General features: G+C 40.2%; 1 protein-coding gene across 7 annotated transcripts in view; it reads left to right on the top strand.

Moving 5' to 3' along the window:
• The window catches only part of TEAD1 (TEA domain transcription factor 1), a 271129-nt gene extending 250752 nt beyond the window's left edge, over nucleotides 1–20377 (top strand). For all 7 annotated transcript variants that reach the window (XM_045371517.3, XM_045371518.3, XM_065528530.2 and 4 more), the window contains 3 exons: nucleotides 3038–3178; nucleotides 8306–8458; nucleotides 14283–20377. In XM_045371517.3, coding sequence (XP_045227452.1) covers nucleotides 3038–3178; nucleotides 8306–8458; nucleotides 14283–14396 — 408 coding nt within the window. In that variant the 3' untranslated portion in view covers nucleotides 14397–20377. The remainder of the gene's footprint in view (nucleotides 1–3037; nucleotides 3179–8305; nucleotides 8459–14282) is intronic.
• Nucleotides 20378–20957: the final 580 nt, after the last annotated feature.

Genomic DNA, 20957 nt, shown 5'->3' with positions numbered 1-20957 from the left:
GGAGAAACCCTGTCTCTACTAAAAATACAAAAAAATTAGCTGGGCACGGTGGTGCCTGCCTGTAATCCTAGCTACTCAGGAGGCTGAGGCAGGAGAGTCGCTTGAACCCAGGAGGCAGTGGTTGCAGTGAGCCGAGATCGCGCCACTGCACTCCAGCCTGTGCAACAAGAGCAGAACTCCATCTCAAAAAAAAAAAAAAAAAAAAAAAAAAAAAATCTGGAACGTTTTGGCACAAGCTCCATCATAATAGTAACAGCGTTAATCCTGCCACCATAAAGCACCTGAGCTGCTTTTCACAGCAAAGTATTCTGAGGTGGTAGCAAAGCAAGCCAGTGGCAGTTCTTAAAGGTAACACCACCATGTTGAAAGCTCGATGGGAATTCCAGTGTTCAGAGCCCCTGTGTGCCTGAGGTGTATGGTAGCCCTTCTTCCCTGGAGGCTGGAGCTCAGTTAGACCCAGGGGCCCCTTCAGCCTTGGGAGTTCAGATGCTGATCTCAGTTAGGGAAAGACATGCATGATTTCTTGCTGAGCTGCTCTTTTGTGGAGCCAAATGTTAAAACCTTTGAATGTGAGAAAAATGCACACCTGGGTATTTTTATTTATTTATGATTTATATCCCATAAAATACAAAAAGCAGAATGAGAAAGCTCACTACATTTATGGGTAACGTAAAACCGGATAAGTACAAGTTAAAGCAGGTTGGAAACCAGTAAAAGGAGCTGTACCTTGACTGTTAGTAGCTATTAGAAGCACCTGAGGCAAGTTAATTACTGTAGTTGAACTCTGAATTTAGCTTTGAATTTCTTGGCACATAAGGTGAAAAGGGGAATGTGGAGTACATGGTTCTCTTTATTTGTAGACAGAAAGTAGGAAGTTTTGCCTAAGGAGATGGACATTTTCCTAATAACCAATTCAAAAAGGAAATTTAAATGTAGATATTTATTTTTAAGTATATGATGACTCAGGTCTTAGTGGTTAGTGCCTGTCAAGGTATAAAAATTAGCCAGTCAGAATCTGCCAAATCTGGTGCGATATGGTGCCTCACACCTGTAATCTCAGCACTTAGAGTGTCTGAGGTGGGCAGATCACTTGAGGCCAGGAGTTCGAGACCAGCCTGGGCACCAAGGCAAAACCCTGTCACTACTAGACATACAGAAATTAGTTGGGCGTGGTGGCACATGCCTGTAATCTCAGCTACTCGGGAGGCTGAGGCGGGAGAATCCATTGAACCTGGGAGGCGGAGGTTGCAGTGAGCCTCGCACCACTGCATTCCAGCCTAGGTGACAGAGCCAGACCTTGTCTCAAAAAAAAAAAAAAAAAAAATAGTGCCAAACCTCACAAAATATAAAATCTCATTTGAGTATCAGATCCACGCACCTCTGCTTCAACACCCACCACAGCAGCCCACATTTATCATCTCTCGCTTGGACTGCTATAATGGCCTCCTAGTATATATATACATCCTCTCTGCTCTCTTCTGGAGTCTTCTTCGAGCTGTGGTCAGAGGTGCCTTTTTGGAAAGCAGAGCTGGTTGTGCCCTGTCACTGTTCCAGGACTGTCTGCTCACTGTGTCCTTTGGTCTCAGGATATTAGACCCAAGCCCTCCCACCTCTCCAGCTCTCCTGCCATCCTCTGTCTCTTGCTTTCTCTTTAGTCCTTCTTTCTGGCTGTGTGCCCTTTGAACACCCTCTTCTCTCTTATGGAATGCTTCTCTTGCCTAAGCCTCGTCTTCTTTCTTGGGATCTGAGCTGCATCATCATTAGAGGCGCCTCTGACCCTGGGAGCCCACTCCTCACCATTTGTGCTCATGTCCCCCCGTACCTCTCTCCCTGGTGCTTAGCTCTGTGTGGTGTGTTCCTCGCTTAATTGTAAGCTCACGAGAGCAGGTCCTGGCTCAGATTTTGCTTGTTCTATCCCCAGCTCTGAGCATTGTGCCTGATGCGGAGCAGGGGGTTGGTAGATATTTGAGGGAAGGCAGCTATTACTCTGTGGCTGTCTTTGGTCTGTTTTGTGCTGCTACAACAGAATGCCACAGCCTGGGGTAATTTATAAAGAACAGAAATTAATTTCTCACATTTCTGGAGGCTGGGAAGTCCAAGAGCAAGTCTGCAGCATCTGGTGGAGGAAGGCAGATGAAGGGCCAAAGAGAGCCAGCTTACTTCTGAAAGCCCTACTTATAGCAGCATTAACCCATATGCAAGAGCAGAGGCTCAACACCTAAACCCATCCCAAAAGGCCTCACCTCCCAACACTCTTGCACTGGGGATTAAGTTTCCAATGCATGAATTTAGTGGGGGCACATTCAGACCACTGCAGTGATCAAACGCTGCAGCAGCCAGTTTCTCCTCTCCAATGGACCTGAGACCCCCTGTGGAAAGTCATACCTTCCATTGCTGGAACTCTAAGTACCTTTGACATGATACTTATTTTCTATCTGAATGATAGTTATTTTATGTAACCAGTTGTAGGCAAAACCTGTACATTGTCTAGCATGAACCTCTCATGTAGGTACTTAATAAAAATGTGTTAAATGAATGGCAACTTATGCTCATTATTTAACATCTTTGTAAGTCAATCTTTAATAGGAACCATTTCCCCTCCAGATATTCTAATTTTTAAGAAAGTTTCTGTTTGTACATGTATGACAAATGGCTAGTCAGCTGCAGTCTCCTGGTTTTTTTTAATATCTTTAAAGATGAGTGAATATGAATCCAATTAATATCCTGCTTTCTGTGCATATTTCAAAGACCTTGTGGATCTTTTATTGCAAGGACATAGTGTTATTCTGATACTGAATGCAAGAAAGTAAAACAAAATTGATACATGTAGCTTGTCATTTCAAGAGAGGACTGCCCAAATCAGCAACCTCTTTAAAAAATGACAGATGAGTATTGAACTTGTTTCTAGATGAGCATCACCTTCCCAAGCCAGCCGGCTTCATTCAGCCAAGCGGATGTCTTACCCTGAAAGTTACTGCTCGGTGCCGTGACTCCTGGGATGAGAGAATAACCCACACCTCCATTTCCTTTCCAACAGGCTGATTTAAACTGCAATATTCAAGATGATGCTGGGGCTTTTTATGGTGTAACCAGTCAGTACGAGAGTTCTGAAAATATGACAGTCACCTGTTCCACCAAAGTTTGCTCCTTTGGGAAGCAAGTAGTAGAAAAAGTAGAGGTAAGTTGGCCTCTGTATACTGGAAACTTCATTCAAGGGCAGACTGTTGCCTTCCTTTAAGCCTTCCTTGGGGCAGAGAGTTGTACTTATTTGGATGTCTCCTTCTTACCTTCTGTATTACCTCACACTACTATGAAGAACTACTTGCAAATGGGTAATTTATGAAGAAAAGAGGTTTCATTGACTCACAGTTCCACAGGCTTAACAGGAAGCATGATTTGGGGGTCTTAGGAAACTTAGAATCATGGTGGCAGAAGGTGAAGGGAAAGCAAGGCATATCTTCTCATGGCGGCAGGAGAAAGGTGGGTGGGAACCACCACACACTTTTAACCCATCAGATCTGGTGAGAACTCCCACAGTATCACAGGAACAGCATGGGAGAAACTGCCCCTATGATCCAATCACCTGGCACCAGGCCCCTGCTCTGACATGTGGGGATTACAATTCGAGGTGAGATTCGGTTGGGGACGCAGCCAAACCATATCACTCTCCTCCTTTCTCCCACTTCTTTTTCCTGTTACTTCTAAAAAGGTAAAGTGATTTGGAAGCACCTGAAAGGAAGCAAATAGGAGGTCCCGTGCCAGTCCTCTGTGTCTGAAGTCGGCTGTGCCCTGCTGAGCCAGTGCTGTGCACCTCTGCGTGAGGCCTTGTGGGGTAGCCTGGCATGAAAGCTGGGTGGAGATAGGCCCTGCCACTCAGAATGATGCCCTCTCTACACCCAACCCCTAGGTCCAAGGACACTCCCAGGCATTGTAGATAGACGTCAAGGTGGTACTCAGCTGATTGGCACCTGCCCTCTGAAACCATGACAGCTTGAGTTGGATATTGTTGCTTTTGCCATTTCCACTGCCTTTGCTTTTAATTGTTTTAGATAGAGTTTATTATATATTAGGATCCAATATCTTTTTACGGCTTTTATGTTTCATACCTTCCTCCCTTTAAAAAGATGTATATTTGTTTGATCAGGGTGAGTTGCTCTGTAGAATAATGTTTGTTGTTGGCATTTCTTAAAGGTTGTGTTTTTTAGTGTCTTCTACCCATCACCCAATTAATTGATCCATGTTCAGTAAGCCAGTGGCCCTGGACCTTTCAGGTACAAGAGCCCACCTTAGCTGTACAAAGACTTTGTGCTAAGGAGGGAGAGAGGGAGAAGGGTTTATTTCTTAAGACCCTGGGCTAAGCAATGAGGATTTGGTATGCTGCAGGCCCTCATAGCAATAGCACCAACCCCCTGAGCACTGGACAGGCCTTATGAGAATGTGGTTGAAGAAAGGTTATGCTGGCAGAAGAGGATCCAGGGGAGTTGACTTAGATGGACAATTTAAGCTTAGGGGTCATGAGATTTCCCACGGTGGTGGCAGTAGGAATCCAGTAAGACGTTTTGAATGGAACTTAGAAACTAACTGGATGTTAACGAGGAGGAAGAGTCAAAAGTCACACTCACATTTTATGCTTGGAAGGATGGTACTGCCACTAGTAGAGATAAGGAAATAAGGGGTTCAAGAGGGTATAGGTAATGATTATAGATGCAAGGCTAGAACTTGGATGACAGGTAAAGACTGGAAATATGAATTGGGAATCCTGAGCATTAAGGATTAGGAATGGAGACCTAGCTGCAGAGAGGGAATAGAAAGGGCACAGGAATGAGGATTAAATTTGGGGAGCAGCCACCAGCCCTAGGATAAGTAGAGGGAGACATAAACAGAAGAGCAGAGGACAAAAATGAGTTGGGAGGAGGGGAATTGGCTCAACATAATGTCTGGAAAGCCCAGGAGGTGAGAAGGTGGCTGTATCATGAAACATGGCTGGGACACCTGGAACCAGATGACCTCCTCTCCTCTAAGAAGGAGGAAGCAAAATTACCTGTGGGTGATTGGGAGTGTGGAAGATGTGTGTTAGGCAATGTTAGTCAATAGCTAAGTTGTCAGGCATGTTCTCTGTAGTTGGAATTCCCTGCCTGGACAGGTGCATTTGAGAAAAGATGAACCAGACAGCTTACTCAGTTTCCCAAATGTCAAATTACTGGTGTCCTCAGATGATACATCCAAAGCTCTTTGCAAATTCAGGGAGCAGGGAAAGATTGCTTTTGACGGATAAAATCACAGGAATTTTTATGGAGAAGGTGGTGTGTGTGGTAGGTGGGGTTTTACACTTAAGCCTTTTATCTATTTAGAATGTATGTCTGCATTTGGTGTGAAGTAGTAGTCCACTTAATATTTTCTTCCAAATAGGCATTTGTATCAAAACCACTTATGAAATGATTCATTCTTTTCCAGTTAAACAGATCTGTGCGCTTTAAATTACCATATATTCTGAGAGCTCTTCCTGGAGTCCCACTGTTCTATTCCACCCACTATTTGTCTCTACGTATCCCAGTACTATGTTGATTTGATTACAGTGGCTTTATAGTATATTCTGATATTTGATGAGGCAAGTCAGTCTCACTGTTCTTCTTTTGCATATATTTTCTAAGCTAGTAACCAACATTTATTCTTCCAATTAATTCAATCACTTAAAACATATAAAGAAGAAAACCTTGTTTGAGCAATCTAATTGTAATTGCATCAGATTTAGATGTCCTTTTGGGAGAATTTGATACTAAATCTTTCCAATCAAGAACGTATTTGCATTCTCATTTCATTTTATATATTTCAATAAGATTTTATCATTTTCATCATACAGATTTGTCTCTTTCTTGTTAAATATATTTCTAAATATTATATAATATGTTGTAATTTGCTATTTCTAGATTTGAATTAATAGAATAGAGAAAAGCTCTTAGTTTTGCATCTCTGTCTTCAATATGGCCATTTTAGCAAATTCTCATACTTAACTTTAGTTTTTCCCCTGGATTCCTGGGTTACCCTTGTATAGTTAACTGATGTTAGTTGAAAAAGTTTTGGTGTTTTGCCCTTTAGGATTATATTTACTGTAGGCTTTTATTAATGGTATTTATTACTAATTTAAATGTTTTCTTTTTATTCCTGTTTTACTTAGGATTTTTATTAGTTACAGCTGCAATACATTATCAGATGCTTTTCAGCAACTGTTGCTATATGATTTTTCTTCCAAGTTGTTGACATAACAAGTTAATACATTTCCTCAATGTATATGAAACACCACAGCATTCCTGAAACAGTCCTACTTTGTATGTATGGTTGGATTCTATTTGCTGGTATTTTACACAGAATTTTCACATTACATTTCATAAGTAATATTCGTCTATACTTTTTTCTTTTTTTCTTTTTCTTTTGAGATGGAGTCTCACTCTGTCACCCACACTGGAGTGCAGTGGCATGATCTTGGCTCACTGCAGCCTCAGCCTCACTGGTCTCGAGCAATCCTCCCATCTCAGCCTCCTGAGTAGCTGGAACTACAGGCATATGCCACCATGCCTGGCTAATTTTTTGTATTGTTTTGTAGAAATGTGGTTTCGCTGGTCTCAAACTCCTGGGCTCAAGCGATCTGCCTACCTCAGCCTACCAAAGTGCTAGGATTAAAGGCATGAGCTGCCAATACCCAGTTACATACTTTTTTCAATAACCTCTTTGCCAAATTTCAGTCTTGAATGTACACTAGTTTCATAAAAAGAATAACACTGGAAATAACTATTCTTTTAAGATTACATAAAACTTAGGCCTGAAACTGTTTGGTCTTCATATGTTTTTTAGCATCTACTTTTAATTATTTATTTTTAATTGATAAATAAAAATTTTATACATTTATGGTATATAACATGATGTTTTGAAATATGTATACACAGTAGAATGGTTGAATCGAGCTAATTAACATATATATTACCTCACATAGCTTACCAATTTTTGTGGTGAGAGCACTTAAATCTTCTCTTAGCAATTTTTGAGAATAAAATTTTGAGAATAAATTTTTGGTATTAACTATAGTCACCTTGTTGTACAGTAGATCTCTCAAGCTTATTTCTCCTAATTGAAATTTTATATCCATTGTGGCTTCCCCTTTTTTCAATGGTAAATAGCTAAACTTGTTAGTTGTGGTCATTTCCACAATGATCTATTTATTGACAATTTCCCATTCTTTTTGATTCAGTGTTAGCAAGTTATATTTTTATTTTTCTGGGAAAGCATCTCTATCCGCTGGGTTTTCTTTGCTTCGCCGTGTGTGTGTGTGTGTGTGTGTGTCTGCTTTAGGGTTATGTGAAATCTTTTATGTATCTTGTAATTTTTACTGTAATTGTGGTTTTGCCACTTCTTTTTTCTCCTTTTTACTTATGTGAAGAGTTTATTTTGTCTGTCTAAAGGACCAGTTTTTAATTCTGTCTACATTTTACATTTCTATTTCATTGATTTGAGCTTTTATCTTTATTAATTTCCTTTTCCTGGCTTCCTTTGATTTCTTTGTGGTTTGGGTTTTTTTATTTTTTAAGGATGTGTATTTTATTCTGTAAATTTTTATCTTTAATGATGAAGACATATGAGGCTGCTTCATTAAGTTTCCTTCAAGTGCAGCTTCATCGTGGCTGATACGTTTTGATGTAAAATATCTCCCTTTTCATTGCTCTTTAGTTTGTAATTTTCTTAATTCCTTTTGATCCAAGGTTATCTAGGAAACCTTGTTTCTTATTTCTGAGTTCTTGAAACAGCATATATACTAGTATTTTCTTAATTTCTTCCTTTCATAAACAGCTGACATTCAGGGGCTCATGATCTGTGAGAAATAATCAGTTTTTTCTAAAGTAGAGAGATTAGCTGTATTGGTTGTTAACCTGTGAGGCTTTATCACAATAAAGAGAGATTTTCTTTGAAGAATTGTAACTAGCTGGTGCCTGCTTTTACAGATCTCCTCCAGGTAATGCATCATAATTAGGCAGTTATATTTTTTTCTGACCTTTGCTAAAAGGATCTATCAACTCTTCTTAAAGCTATCATCTTTCCAACTAATTTTTTTTTAAACTTTCAGAAAAATAATGGATTCTATGTATAGCAGTAAATTTGGAGATAGTTTTCTTTTTAATTAAGTAAATTACGTAAGTAGTATAGCATATAGAAGATGATTCATGTTGAAAAAAGGCTTTTTTATAGGCAGTAATATCTGTTTCATGTGTTTTGAAGTCAAAAGTGTAAAAATACTCAAATCTTTTTTTCCTCACAGACGGAGTATGCAAGGTTTGAGAATGGCCGATTTGTATACCGAATAAACCGCTCCCCAATGTGTGAATATATGATCAACTTCATCCACAAGCTCAAACACTTACCAGAGAAATATATGATGAACAGTGTTTTGGAAAACTTCACAATTTTATTGGTAATGGTTTTGTCTCTTTCCTGTGTGGGCAGATGCTGCCACGAGGCTTGACAGAAGTGAGGAAGGTGGTCCTGGGAGGTGCTGGGCCTGTGCCGAGGGAACTGACCAGGCTGTTGGATTGGGCTCCTGGTGGTCAGTCAGCAGTTGAATTTGCAGCATCCATAGGGAAAACTTGGGCTTGAGTCTGTAGAAGAGAAGGGGTTTTATGTGGCTGGGGTTTCTAAGGTTCACAGAACTGAAATTCAGTTGGGTAATAAAAAGTGATGTGTTTTTATCTCTGGCTGCAGAGTAGAAAGGCCTAGAGAACTTTTAAAAATCCAGATACTCAGGCTGTATCCTAGATCAATTAAATCAGGATCTCTGAGAATGGGACCCAGGCATGTGTATTTTTTTAAGTTCCACAGGTAATTTCAACGTTAGCCAAGTTTTAGTCTCAACAGCAACATGGTATGCAAATCAGACAAAAGCTGAGTTGGTAGGTTTGTACTTCAGACATACCTTGACACATTCCATGATGGACTTCCAAGGCCTTCTAAGAAGTTACATGCATTAAAGCAAGAAAATAGAAGCTCTCAGTACCAGAAGAAATATAGATTAGAATAGAATGCATGGAATGCAATGACCAGGAGGAGGAAAGTGTTCTTCATAGGCTAAAAAATCCGGCTAGGCTGAGTGCAGTGACTTAGGCCTCTAATCTCAACACTTTGGGAGGCCAAGGTGGGAGGGTCCCCCGAGCCCAGGAGTTCGAGACCAGCCTGGGTGACATAGTGACACCCCATCTCAAAACAGACAAAACAAACTTAATGGGCAGCTAAAGGAAAGGGAAAATAGTGCTCAAGGTCCATGATGGGAAAACTCACAGTGCCCCTGGATGGTTCTGTGTTTTCCCCTAATACTGAACTTTAAAACAAATTTCTTCTGGGAGCTTTATTTGGGGACTTCGGAAGCTATTAGGAACAGTGTCATGCTCAAAATAGAAAATATTCAGTAATAGGTTTCATAAGACTCATTTAAAAAAATAACATTACTTGATTAAAGGGAAAATGCCAAAACAAAACTTGATGGAAACAATCTTAGCAAAAGAGGAGCAACAAGGCTATACTGTGACCAAATACTCCTCTGAAAGCCTACTTTATTCCTTTTTGTTACTAGGATTAAGAAGAATACATAGAGCAGGAATTCTTTACTTGGTGTTTTTGGTTCCATTGGGACAGTGGCTTTCAATCAGCAGTGTTCTTTTTTTTTTTAAAGGCTCTTTCCCAATTTCCCAAAACCCTAGTTTATACCTTTTGCCTATTTCTGTGGTGTAAATATGCTCTCCATGGGCAATTTGAAGTTCCTGATAGCTATTCAGCTCATCAAATTTCTTAATATTTAACAATAACTTCTATGAGCCAGTAGGAGCCAGCTTCTGTACACCATTGTAAAAAAAAAAAAAAAAAAAAAGTAACATTTAAAAATAAAAAACCCTGTGCATATTAGATTCATCCAGGAAGCTTTAAAACATCTAAGGCCTAGGCCCCACCCCAGATGAATAAAATGAATCCCTGGAGATGGGGCCCAGCATCCTGGTTTTTGTTTGTTTATTTTTAAAGCTCTGCATGTAGTTGTAGTGTGCAACCAGGTAGAGACCCATTGCTGTAAGAGATTGGGAAATGAGCCGCAAGGACTCTCAGAGTTCACAGACACATGATTGGCATACAACTACCAAACAGATAATTTTGTATATAATTTTTGTTTGTATCAAGAAGAGAATCTTAATGGATTCTCAGATGTGCTCATGTCCCTCTAAAACATAGAAGCCAGCACTCAGGGGAAGTTTGGAATACATGCTCTTCAATAACATTGATCAGTATTCCTTTCTTTAATGGCCCTTTGGTGAAAATAGAGCAGTTCAAGGTTTGCAGGACTGGCAGGTAGTAGGTGCTTGCCATATAGGTGCTCCCTGTTGCTATCTAAGAATAGATGCATCACTTTAGCAGTCAGATGAGTAGAAGGTGAGTGTGACATATGTTGAGGATCTCAGGTAGCCTCAGGAATTAACCAAAACCCTGAATGAATGGCTTCCCTCCCTCTCCTGGGGGGAGTCTTAACTGTTTATTAAAAATCACTTCTAATTCTGTTTATGCATGCTAAGGATGCATGTCCTCAGTCCCTAAAACTCTACCTCAGAGAGCACAGCTAAGATAAATGTGGCCTGGAAAAGTGTTAAAGCCCCTGTTACCCATAGAACCTGACTACGGTTGTGCACTGCATAGCAGCGTGAAGAACAGACCGCACGTATGATAGTGCTCCCATAAGATTATAATGGAGCTGAAAAATTCCTGTCACCTAGTGATGATGCAGCTATTATATAATATAGCATAATTATTTAAAAAAATAAATTTAGCTTAGCCCTAAGTGTACAGTACAAACGTTTACAATAGTGTACAGTAATGCCCTAGGCCTTCCCATTCACTCATCACTTACTGACTCGCCTAGAGCAAATTTCAGGCCTGTAAGCTCCATTCGTGGTAAGTGCCCTATATAGGTGAACCACTTTTTACCTTTTACACCATATTTTTACTGTACTTTATGTGTAGGTATGTTTAGATACAAAAATACTTACCATTGTGTTGTAATAGCCTACAGTAATCAGTACAGTAACATGCTATACAGATTTGTAACCTAGGAGCAATAGGCTACACCATATAGCCTAGGTGTTGTAGTAGGCTGTACTATCTAGGTCGGAGTAGGTACACTCTATGCTGTTGGTTCGCATGACAAAACCACCTGATTACACGTTAGAAAGTGTCCTCATTGTTAAACAACTCGTCACTATATATCATTAACGCTCTCTTGAAACAAATGACTTCAACCAATACAGCCATCCAGATAACTTAGCAGGTTAATTTCAAAATGTGTCATTAAGCAACTAAATAAATTCCTTTAATATGGAGAATTAATACCTATCAATAAATATATGTTAGAATTAATAGTTTAGTTTTAGAAAAACTGAAATTAAGCCAGCACTCTTGGATTATGAAAATAAAATCATCTAATTGATGAACAGGAGAAATTGTACCTTATATAAAATGACATAGTATTTGCAGATAACTTATACAAATCGTCTCTTATACTTTAAATCATCTCTAGATTACTTATAATACCAAATACAATGTAAATGCTATATAAATAGTTGTTTTATCTAAAATTTTTATTCTTTTTATTGTTATATTATTTTTATTATGTCTTTTTTCCTCCCCAAGTGTTTTCAGTCTGATACTGATTGGATCTGCAAGTGTGGAATCGCAGATAGGGAGGGCCAACTGTATTCTTTTATAGAAAGCTTGCAAGAAGTTTGCATAGATTGTAGAAGTGCCAGGTGCTGTGCTAGACCCTTTGTAAATGTTATGCAAATCTCACTTTCAGACTATGAGGTCATTTTTATTCTCATTTTATGGATAAAGAATGTCAGGCCACCCCAAGGTCACAGAGCCAGTGATAGAAATAAATTAAGACTTGGATGGATAGAAAAAACTTTGCAAGGTATCTTATGGTCATGAAATGAAAAGACTTGAGTTTAAGACTTTATGGCCTTGGTCACTTAATCTTCAGACATCAGTTTCACCTTCATTTATAAACAGAACACTCAAGTCTGCACTTTCTACCTCAAAGGTTATCATTGAAATATTTTAATTCAGCTAAGCTATGACAGATGGTACCGCCTTCTGGGATACAATGCAAATAAAACCCAGTACTTGTCATATAGTAATTCATGGTGCTTCAGGACGAAAGAGGCAGGTAAATAAACCATTGCAAGGAAATGATGGCTGTAGTGTACTCATGAAACAGGTACCTCTCAAGTGCAGAGTGATGAGGTAGGGCTTCTCAGGGATGTTGCCTCGATAGATAAGCAGACATCTTTCTGATTACTAAGAATAGGGGTATCCCATGGGTGCATACTTAGGTGCCAGGGCTGGGGTGCTGTGGTGAATTAGGCAGGTTGGCTGCCATCCTGGGGTCTGATGCAGGAGGCAGGCATGCATCAAGTCATCACAAAATAAATGAAAACTGTAGCTCTTGCTACCTGGCAGAGGGACACGGGGCATTTATAGAACAGGAGAATTTGACCTAGTTCAGGAGGAAGCTGAGTAAGGCTTCCTGAGGAAGAAACAATTGAGAGCTATCTGCATGGTGAATACACAACCATGACCAAACAAACCTCTCAGCTCCTTCCCTGTCAAAGAGCACCTACTCCTAGAGGTATTATAATATCATATGAGACAATCTGTGTAAAGCATTTGATACTGAGTAGATGGATAGTAAGCACTCAATATTTGTTGGCTATTCTGATGTGAATTTTCATTCATTCATCAATTATTTACTCATTTATTTTTGAGGTAGAGTCTTGCTCTGTTGTCCAGGCTAAAGTGCAGTGGTGCAATCTCGGCTCACTGCAACCTCTGCCTCCCAGACTCAAGTGATTCTCCTGCCTCACCCTCCTGAGTAGCTGGGATTACAGGCTCCCACCACTGTGCCCAGCCAATTTTTATATTTTCAGTAGAGACGGGTTTTCACTGTGTTGGCCAGGTGGGTCTCGAACTCCTGACCTCGTGATCCACCCACCTCGAGCTCCCGAAGGGCTGGGATTACAGGCATGAGCCACCACGCCTAGCCCAGCAGATATTTATTAAATGACTGTTGTGTGCCATGTCTTCAAACTAGTTGCTGGGAAACAGGGCCCCTGTTCCTTAGGAACTTATATTCCGCTGGATGAGATGGACATTAGAAAAAAAATTGTTCACACCTATATGTGTTTACCAACTGTATAGCATGCTGTGATGGGAAAATGAGATGTACTGCAAGACTTTGTTCTTTAGGTAGGGACTGGAGGAAGCAAGGATGCCTTTAAGGGCAAGGGAAACTAAACAGGGGAAGCAGCCTGATACTTAGAGGGAAATTAGGCCTATGACAAACTGGATGAGGCTCTCAAGTTCAGAATGTTTTCATTCAAACAATGCTTTGGTGTAATCAAGTACAAAAGTAACAGTCACTGAAGCGTTTGGTGGTGTTTGTACTTGATTAGATTTGCTCTTAGAAAGTTCCTTCTGAGAATAGCATGGGGAATTGAGACCAGAGTGAGGACAGGAAGGAGTCAGGGTCTGTCTGGTGTGGAGGAAGCTGCAATGATTTGGGCTGGAGAACTCAAAATCTGAAGGAGAATTAGAGGGATTCAGGAGACTCGAGGGGAAACGTGAGTATTTCACAGTACATTTTGAGAGATAAAGCCCGTGTCCATGGAAAGAATGTCATTCCACAGGATTCTCCCTATCCCACTGTTCCTTGATTCAGCAGATACTTTGCTGGGTCCAGGCACTGCTAGTTAATATGGTGGTGAGGGAGGCACTTCTGCAGTTTCTGTCTGTTATTGGCTATTGTGAAACAAGATTTAGCGCAAGTTTAAGACTAGGATGGGAAAAAGTAGATTTTAAATGTTCTCATCACAAAGAAGTATATGAAGTGCTTGGTATGTCAGTTAGCCTGATGTAATCGTTCCGCAATGTATATACATCTATCAACACATTGTAGCCCATAAATGTATGTACTGCAAGACTTTATTCTTTTAAGTAGGGACTGGAATTATTACTCGTCAATTTAAAAAATTCAAATAAAAAATAATACAATTTGTGTTAGAGGACACAGAGCGAGGCTGAACAAATCTCTGTTGGACTTAAGACTCGTTCTTCTCCAATTAAGTCATAGTCATCCATAGTCCATACAGATGGAATATGTTTTCATCCGTGTAGTATTACACTTACATACCTTTTTTTTATTTTAACAGGTGGTAACAAACAGGGATACACAAGAAACTCTCCTCTGCATGGCCTGTGTGTTTGAAGTTTCAAATAGTGAACACGGAGCACAACATCATATTTACAGGCTTGTAAAGGACTGAACATGGTTATTTATATATATAGATATCTGTATATACACACACACATATGTACACACACACACTCTCTCTCCATTATCAAACGACTGACTGTAAACCTCACCACACAGGGTGGTGCCCTGGCCCCGAGGTCACCCCAACTTTTCTAAATCTTGTTTGAGTGAAGTCATTTTTTCATGTGTTCATACTATCATTGTAGCTGTGAAGTTCTGGTACAGTTGTAAAAAGAGAAATTGAGTTGTTTCTATATGTTCTTCAGATGTGCAGCCCACAATTCCTCGGGAAAGGTGAACCTGAACAACCCAAGTCTCTCTCTGCAGAGCCCTGTTTCTAATTGTGGTAGAAAATATTGAGACAGAGCATTTGCCATGGGACATTTACAGCCTTTATACAAATGTATTTAGTTCTCTTTTTTCCAACATAAAATTCTTGTTTTAAGATACAAGTAAAATTAATCTTTAAATATAAATGTAAATTAGTACACAAAACTAAGAATCTTTAGACTTATCTTTGTAACTAATTAGGGTGGAAGTTATGAAAGAATGTAATTCACTAAATTATTTTTTAAATGAAACCTTTTTTTTCTTTCTGAAACCAAATGTTAAACTATAGCCTTAAGAAATGCTTGGTAGAAGTGTCCTAATGAGACAAATTTGTACTTTTTTCCTCAAGGTTAACACTAATCTCCTAATCCATTAAACTCTTGAACAGGTATTACAAAGGAAGAAAACTTCACCCCTTATCCTTAACATATATAGTATATTTAAAAAATATACAATTGTATTGTACTAATGTGATGATTGATTATTTAATGAAAAAGAAAAGATGGCTCTTTTTGCAATAAGTAGATACTGAAAAATCTAAACTTACAATGTTTATAGTCTTGTTTGTGCAGTTATATTTTATATGGACAACCAAATTTTTTATTAAGATGAGTAAATATTTGAACCACTGAATTTTAATAACAAAATTTTTAAATTGGCGTCAATACTGAATACTGCACTGTGCGATGCAAAGTATACAGAATCCTGTGGCTGGGAGAAAATTTCATCAAACAGACAAGTAAAAGGCTCATCAGTTTTAGCATCTCTGCTCCCCAGAAAATTGTAAGCATCCTCAGCAGCCTGTGGACACATTATTTCTAATGACCCAATATGCATATTAACCTATAACTAGAGCTATATGTGTATGTATGTGTATACATAAACACAAATGCACATATAGAATTACTCAACACATTTAGTGAACACTTGTTTAGTGTCACTCAGTTTGCTAGGTGCTGATACGTATATATATCTTAATGTGTCTGTAGACTTAGATACATCCTCTCAAAGCACATCCATTTCCTTAGCCTCTCTCAGTAAGTTACAGTTCTTGTTTGGCCTAGGTTTAAGAGGCCCAGCTACCTATCTCTGACCTTTTCAAATAGGCTCATTTGGGAGATTCTCTTGCCAGGAGAAATTCAACTTTCCGGTCTAAGAATTCCAGAGCATTGCCCAGGCAGAGTTGGTTTGATGTGGCCAGATGTTTTGAGTTATTTCCCATAAGTGTTTCACTGGGAGAGAACAAGGAGTACTCCTCCAACTTCCCAAAGAAATATGTTTTTATAAGTGGTAGGAACATGTGCACACAATAGAACATGAAACAAGTTTTTTAACTTGTAAAACTTGTCAAGATTTTTTCACCAAGCTAGAAAATAAACTTAGTTCTACCACATCCAGTTAACTTACACGCCCCCTTCCCTGTGTCAACACCTGCTTTGACCCTGCTTGTATTAATACATCGGTCAGCATCTTGTGGTTCCAAACATGAGGGTGTGGCTGGCTTGTGGGAAACAGCAAAACACTGACCTCTCCCAAATGCATCCCTGGTCATTGGGAAGACAAGAGGAGAAAGTGCAAAACTGTCCCCATTTGGAATGCCCATTCCTTCTAGAAACCAGTTGGACAGTGCTACTCTGCCCTTCATAAAGAGACTACTGTTGGTTCCCTGATTCCAGGCTGGCCTGTGAAGGATTGTGCCAGGTATCCCCTTTCACGGTCGCCACATTTACAATGACTTCTGTTGAACACTCCTCTTAGGGATGTTTCTTTTGCTCTTATTTCCTGCATCTTTCCTTAAGGGAAGCCCCATCCTCTCCCAGGACCAGGAGTATATGACCAGGTGAGCACAAATGGCTAAAAGCCAAGCTATCCTAGAACCTCAGTGGGAGAGATATCTGTTTCATATTCTACCCAGGAATGGGACTTTTCATTGCAGCCAGGAGGGCTCTTGGGATTTACTTTCCAAAGCACAAAAATACTGGGACCCAGGAAGACCAGCTAGAGGACAACTCTGTTGGCACAGAGACGGACACAGCCCAGTCTGCTGACCTAACAGGGTCAGCGGGTCCCCTGGTGCTTCACCACCTGCATCCTCTTGCTCAGAATGCCTTTGCATTTGAGTTTTCTGGGTTTCTGTGGTTGACCTTGAGGTTTACTCCTTGCTCTTACAACATTTCTAAAGATTTTTAAAAGTTTACTTCTTGTCGTCTTCTTCTAAAGCCTTCTCCAGGACAGATATTTTCCCTATCTTAACCACTGGTCCAGTCACCCCAGTGGGCTTCTCTTTGTCTCTCTCAGATTAGACCTTTGGGTGAGATTGGCATCACAACATCTAATCTGAGTCTGTCTTTTGTCCTTCATTCTGTATGGCAGTCTCCCTTTGTTTATAAAAGCTTTCTAAAGCATACTAAAGAAGCCTTCGCAGAGCCCTGTCTCACTTCTCTTCCAGATGCTCTATCCCCTCAAGACCCTCTGGTGCCAGGCTTGCTTCACGGCCATCTTGTGCTTTCTTTCACTGCAGAGTTTGGAGGCCAGTTTTCCACAGCCTAAACAGGGAGGAGCTGCAGAATGGGGGTCTGGTCTGTGGGCGTTCATTTCCATCATAGAGAGAGGCTGAGAATAAAACAAGGACTTCTTTACACATGTCCTAGAACCTCAGAATGTGCAAGCTACCTGAGACCAGGGTTTCTCAACCTTGACACCATTGACATTTTGGACTGGGTAATTCTTTGTTCTGCAGAGCTGTCCTTTCCACTGTAGGAGATTTACTAATATCCCTGGCCTCTACCCAGTAGTACCATTAACACCTCTTCCCCACTCAGCGTGTCTTCAGACATTGCCAAATATCCCATCAGGTACAAAATGATCCCCAGTCAAGACCTGTTGCCTAAGATGTTACAGGTCACAATGACCACATTTGAAATTGTTTTCCCTTCCATTTTACCCCGTGAAAGCATCTCTCCCAGAGCCTTGCAAGAGGCAGGTAGGACTATTAAGTGACATTGTGTCCATATTTCTTCCTGTTTCAAAACTTTTGTTTCCCAACAATTTCTCTCGCTACAAGTATTCTTTCACTCAGCAGTGGGGAAGTTGGTGACAGCTGGTCACCATCATCCCTTTAATCACCTCACACCTGTTTAAAGAGTGTTTCTGATTTGACCTTCATCCTTAGTTTACTGGGGTTAAAAAAAAAAAAAGGTCTCAGCAATTTTCATTATTTCTCATCGATCTCATTATCAAACCTTTACTTCAGCATATTTCCTCTGGGCTTCTTCCAGTTTCTGCCTTACAATCAATGCTGTTTTGTAAATTTATTGAAACCTCTGGAACATTTCACCTTTAGAGATGGAGGAAGAGGACTTAGAGAAATTTTCTCTCTCGAGCTGAAAGCACAGTCTACTCTCCTTCATTTTGTCAATGAGAAAGTTGAGGCCCAGAGGGGAGGTGACATGTTTAGAGTCACCCAGCTGGTTAGTGACAGAAAAAGGGTGAGACTTGTCTAGGGTTCCTGCCAGTTTGATCCTTGGCCTCTCCTGGGAGAGGCTGCTTTTCTTCGCTGCTCTAAGCTTAAACAAGCCCTCAGAGTGTGTGGACAGGTCAGCTTAGAAGAGACTGGGAGATTGAGGATCTCCCTGTGCTGGAGCACAGCCTCACAGGATGCTGCTTCCCACACTGAAGTGTCCTGTCTGACTGTTGCTGTCTGAGGCATCCACAAGCAGGTAGGAGAGCTGGTGAGCCATTTTACTTCCTGAGAACAATTCCCCAGCCTCAGGCTCTGAGTCAAATTTCTATTTGGTAAGCATCCTAGCAGCAAAGTCCTGCACTCAGACCAGCCAAAAAACAGCCCCCGTTCCAAGTACTTGGTGTCAAAAGTCCCCGAATGACTTTTAAACCCAAGTCTTCTTAAGGTTTCAGTACTGTGGTGGCTTTAGCAGTTGTTTTTGTGCAACTATAAATTATTTAAATCATATGAGATGACAGTCAATTTTACAAACCAGGTACATATTAATTTGTATAATTTTGTATATGCTCTGGTACACTATACCTGAACTAACGAAGGGTAGAACTAATTCTGTTTGTCGGTGTTCACACCTGTGACATTAGGAGGATATGTCTGCATTGCTTATTTCTTTATGTTGGTGTTTCTGTGGCAAAGCCCTGCACATGGCATTTCTGAAAAGCCTTAAATCTTTAAGATGTTGCATGTAGGGTATGCAGTGCAAAAGGCTGCCTCGGAACTGTGAGCCCTTTTGTAAGCTGGAAGCATTTCTCTTACTACTGTTACTTTTGTAGGAAGTTTTCAATTCAGAGCTGCCAAAGCGTTCCCGTAAGCAGTGCCTTAGTAATACCTTAGTCATGCCGCCAGCCTTTTCTTACACCGATTCCTAATGTTCATTTACTAATTGGCCCAATATTGGAAACAAAACAAGCAAAAATTGTCTTCATTTTTGTTTGTAAGCCCATTTTTTCTCCAGTTCTATAGGAAACTGACTAGTTGGTCTAAAATCTGAAACTGGACACAAGTCAGTTCTTTCACCACACTCTCAAATGTATATACCAAAACAAAAGGTTGCAACTTCATAGTTTACTATGAAAAGCAAATTGTACTTTTTAATGTTGCCTTTTAAATTTATGACCAAATACTTAGCTATTTGTGAATCTTCTGCACTCTAGCATGAAAGTGCCTTTGGTTTGAGATTCCAGCTTAGAAAAGTGCTGCCATAATAACGATAATTTGTAGAGAGACCAAAAATATTTTGAGATCACCATAATGCCTTTGGTTTACGGGGATGAGTAACCAACCACAGGCCTCTGTTCACAAGAGCACGACGTGGTCCCCGCCTGCTGCTAGTCTGTCTGCCAGTGGGGGCCTTCCAACATCCATAGCACACTGCAGCGGAAGGACCCCAGAAACTGTTGTGTTTGTGTATGCTGATGACCCAGTGTGTCATTTCACCTCGTCACCCAGCCCTGCGTCCGGATGAGGGGACTTCCGCACAAACGACAGAATCTTGGCCGGTGGACAGATATTACAGCTTTCTCCTCCTCCTTGTGTTCGTGTTCAGTCTCTGTGGAGACTTTCTTTTCCATTCAAATGACAGTGCGCACTTATCTGGTTTACACAATGATACCATTTTGAAAGTTGGAAGCCTCAAACTGAGACGACAGTGCAGAACAAAACAAAAGTGAGTTAGGGTCGTTACAATTGAAGTGTTCTTCTTAGGGCAAACATGTTGACTCCGAGTAGTGTGTATGAATGTGCTACGAGGAACTTCCAAAGAGCACCATTCACAATTTGGCATTTTCAAAGCATGTTCCAGCCCTCAAAGGGGCAACTCTTTAAAGTCCTTGTTGGCTTTTATCAAACCTTGTAGAAATTGGGAAAGCTGATAGAGGTAAGAAAGATGAGTGAAAAGGACAAGAAGGCCAAACACCAGCCAAAAAGAAGCCAGGAAAAAAAGATTTTTCTTTGCTAATATAGATGTAAAAATAACATCAGACATCTTTGAAAATTAGCCTCGAAACTCTTCATACATATGTTCTGTGTGTCTCTACCTGGTGTCTTTAAGAATATCCTCTCTGGGCTCTGAAATTTTAGGAGTGATTCTTATCCACTCCAAGTTGTGAGTATTTATAGAAATTTGTGCAAACAAACAAAAACTATCAAACGAAAAGAAAATGTACTCAATCTAAGTTATAGTTAGCTGCTGGAATTCTCAACTCCTCCCTGCCAGCACTATACCACAGTGTGGAAGAAATTAGTCAAATGCTTGTTTTCCTGCTTCTCTTTTCAACTGTTACTGTGCTTTGTTTGACAGTAGTTTTCTCTCTTAAAGTCATTGCTTATATTGTTAAGAATGAAGGTTTGTGTTTAAAATTTATTGCATTGCAAAGGGTAGTTTCACTGAAGTCATGCACCGTTAAATAAGATGAAATATTTGTATTTATTGTCCTACTTCCTAAGCCGTAACTTCTTTTACTCTGTGAATTTGCATTGAGTCACTCATGCTACACTACATCGCTTTAGTATTTGAGATGGCATTTATGTTTCCTCTCGTTTATCATGAAATGGGGTCAGATTCCATCAGATTCCACCTCTGTCAGGTGGACTCTTTTGTCTGCCTTCCATGATGAGATTTTTTCTCCTTCCCCTTTCTCTAAGAGAGGCTGACAGATCTAGGTGTCAATCAGTTGGAAACCAGTCTCTGATTTTTTTTTCATTAGTCATTTTCTGCCATTA

The sequence above is a fragment of the Macaca fascicularis genome, chromosome 14 (assembly GCF_037993035.2).
Source record: "Macaca fascicularis isolate 582-1 chromosome 14, T2T-MFA8v1.1".
Taxonomy (NCBI): Eukaryota; Metazoa; Chordata; class Mammalia; order Primates; family Cercopithecidae; genus Macaca; species Macaca fascicularis.
The sequence above is the reverse complement of the archived record's forward strand: the minus strand, read 5'-3'. Positions and strand labels throughout refer to the sequence as shown.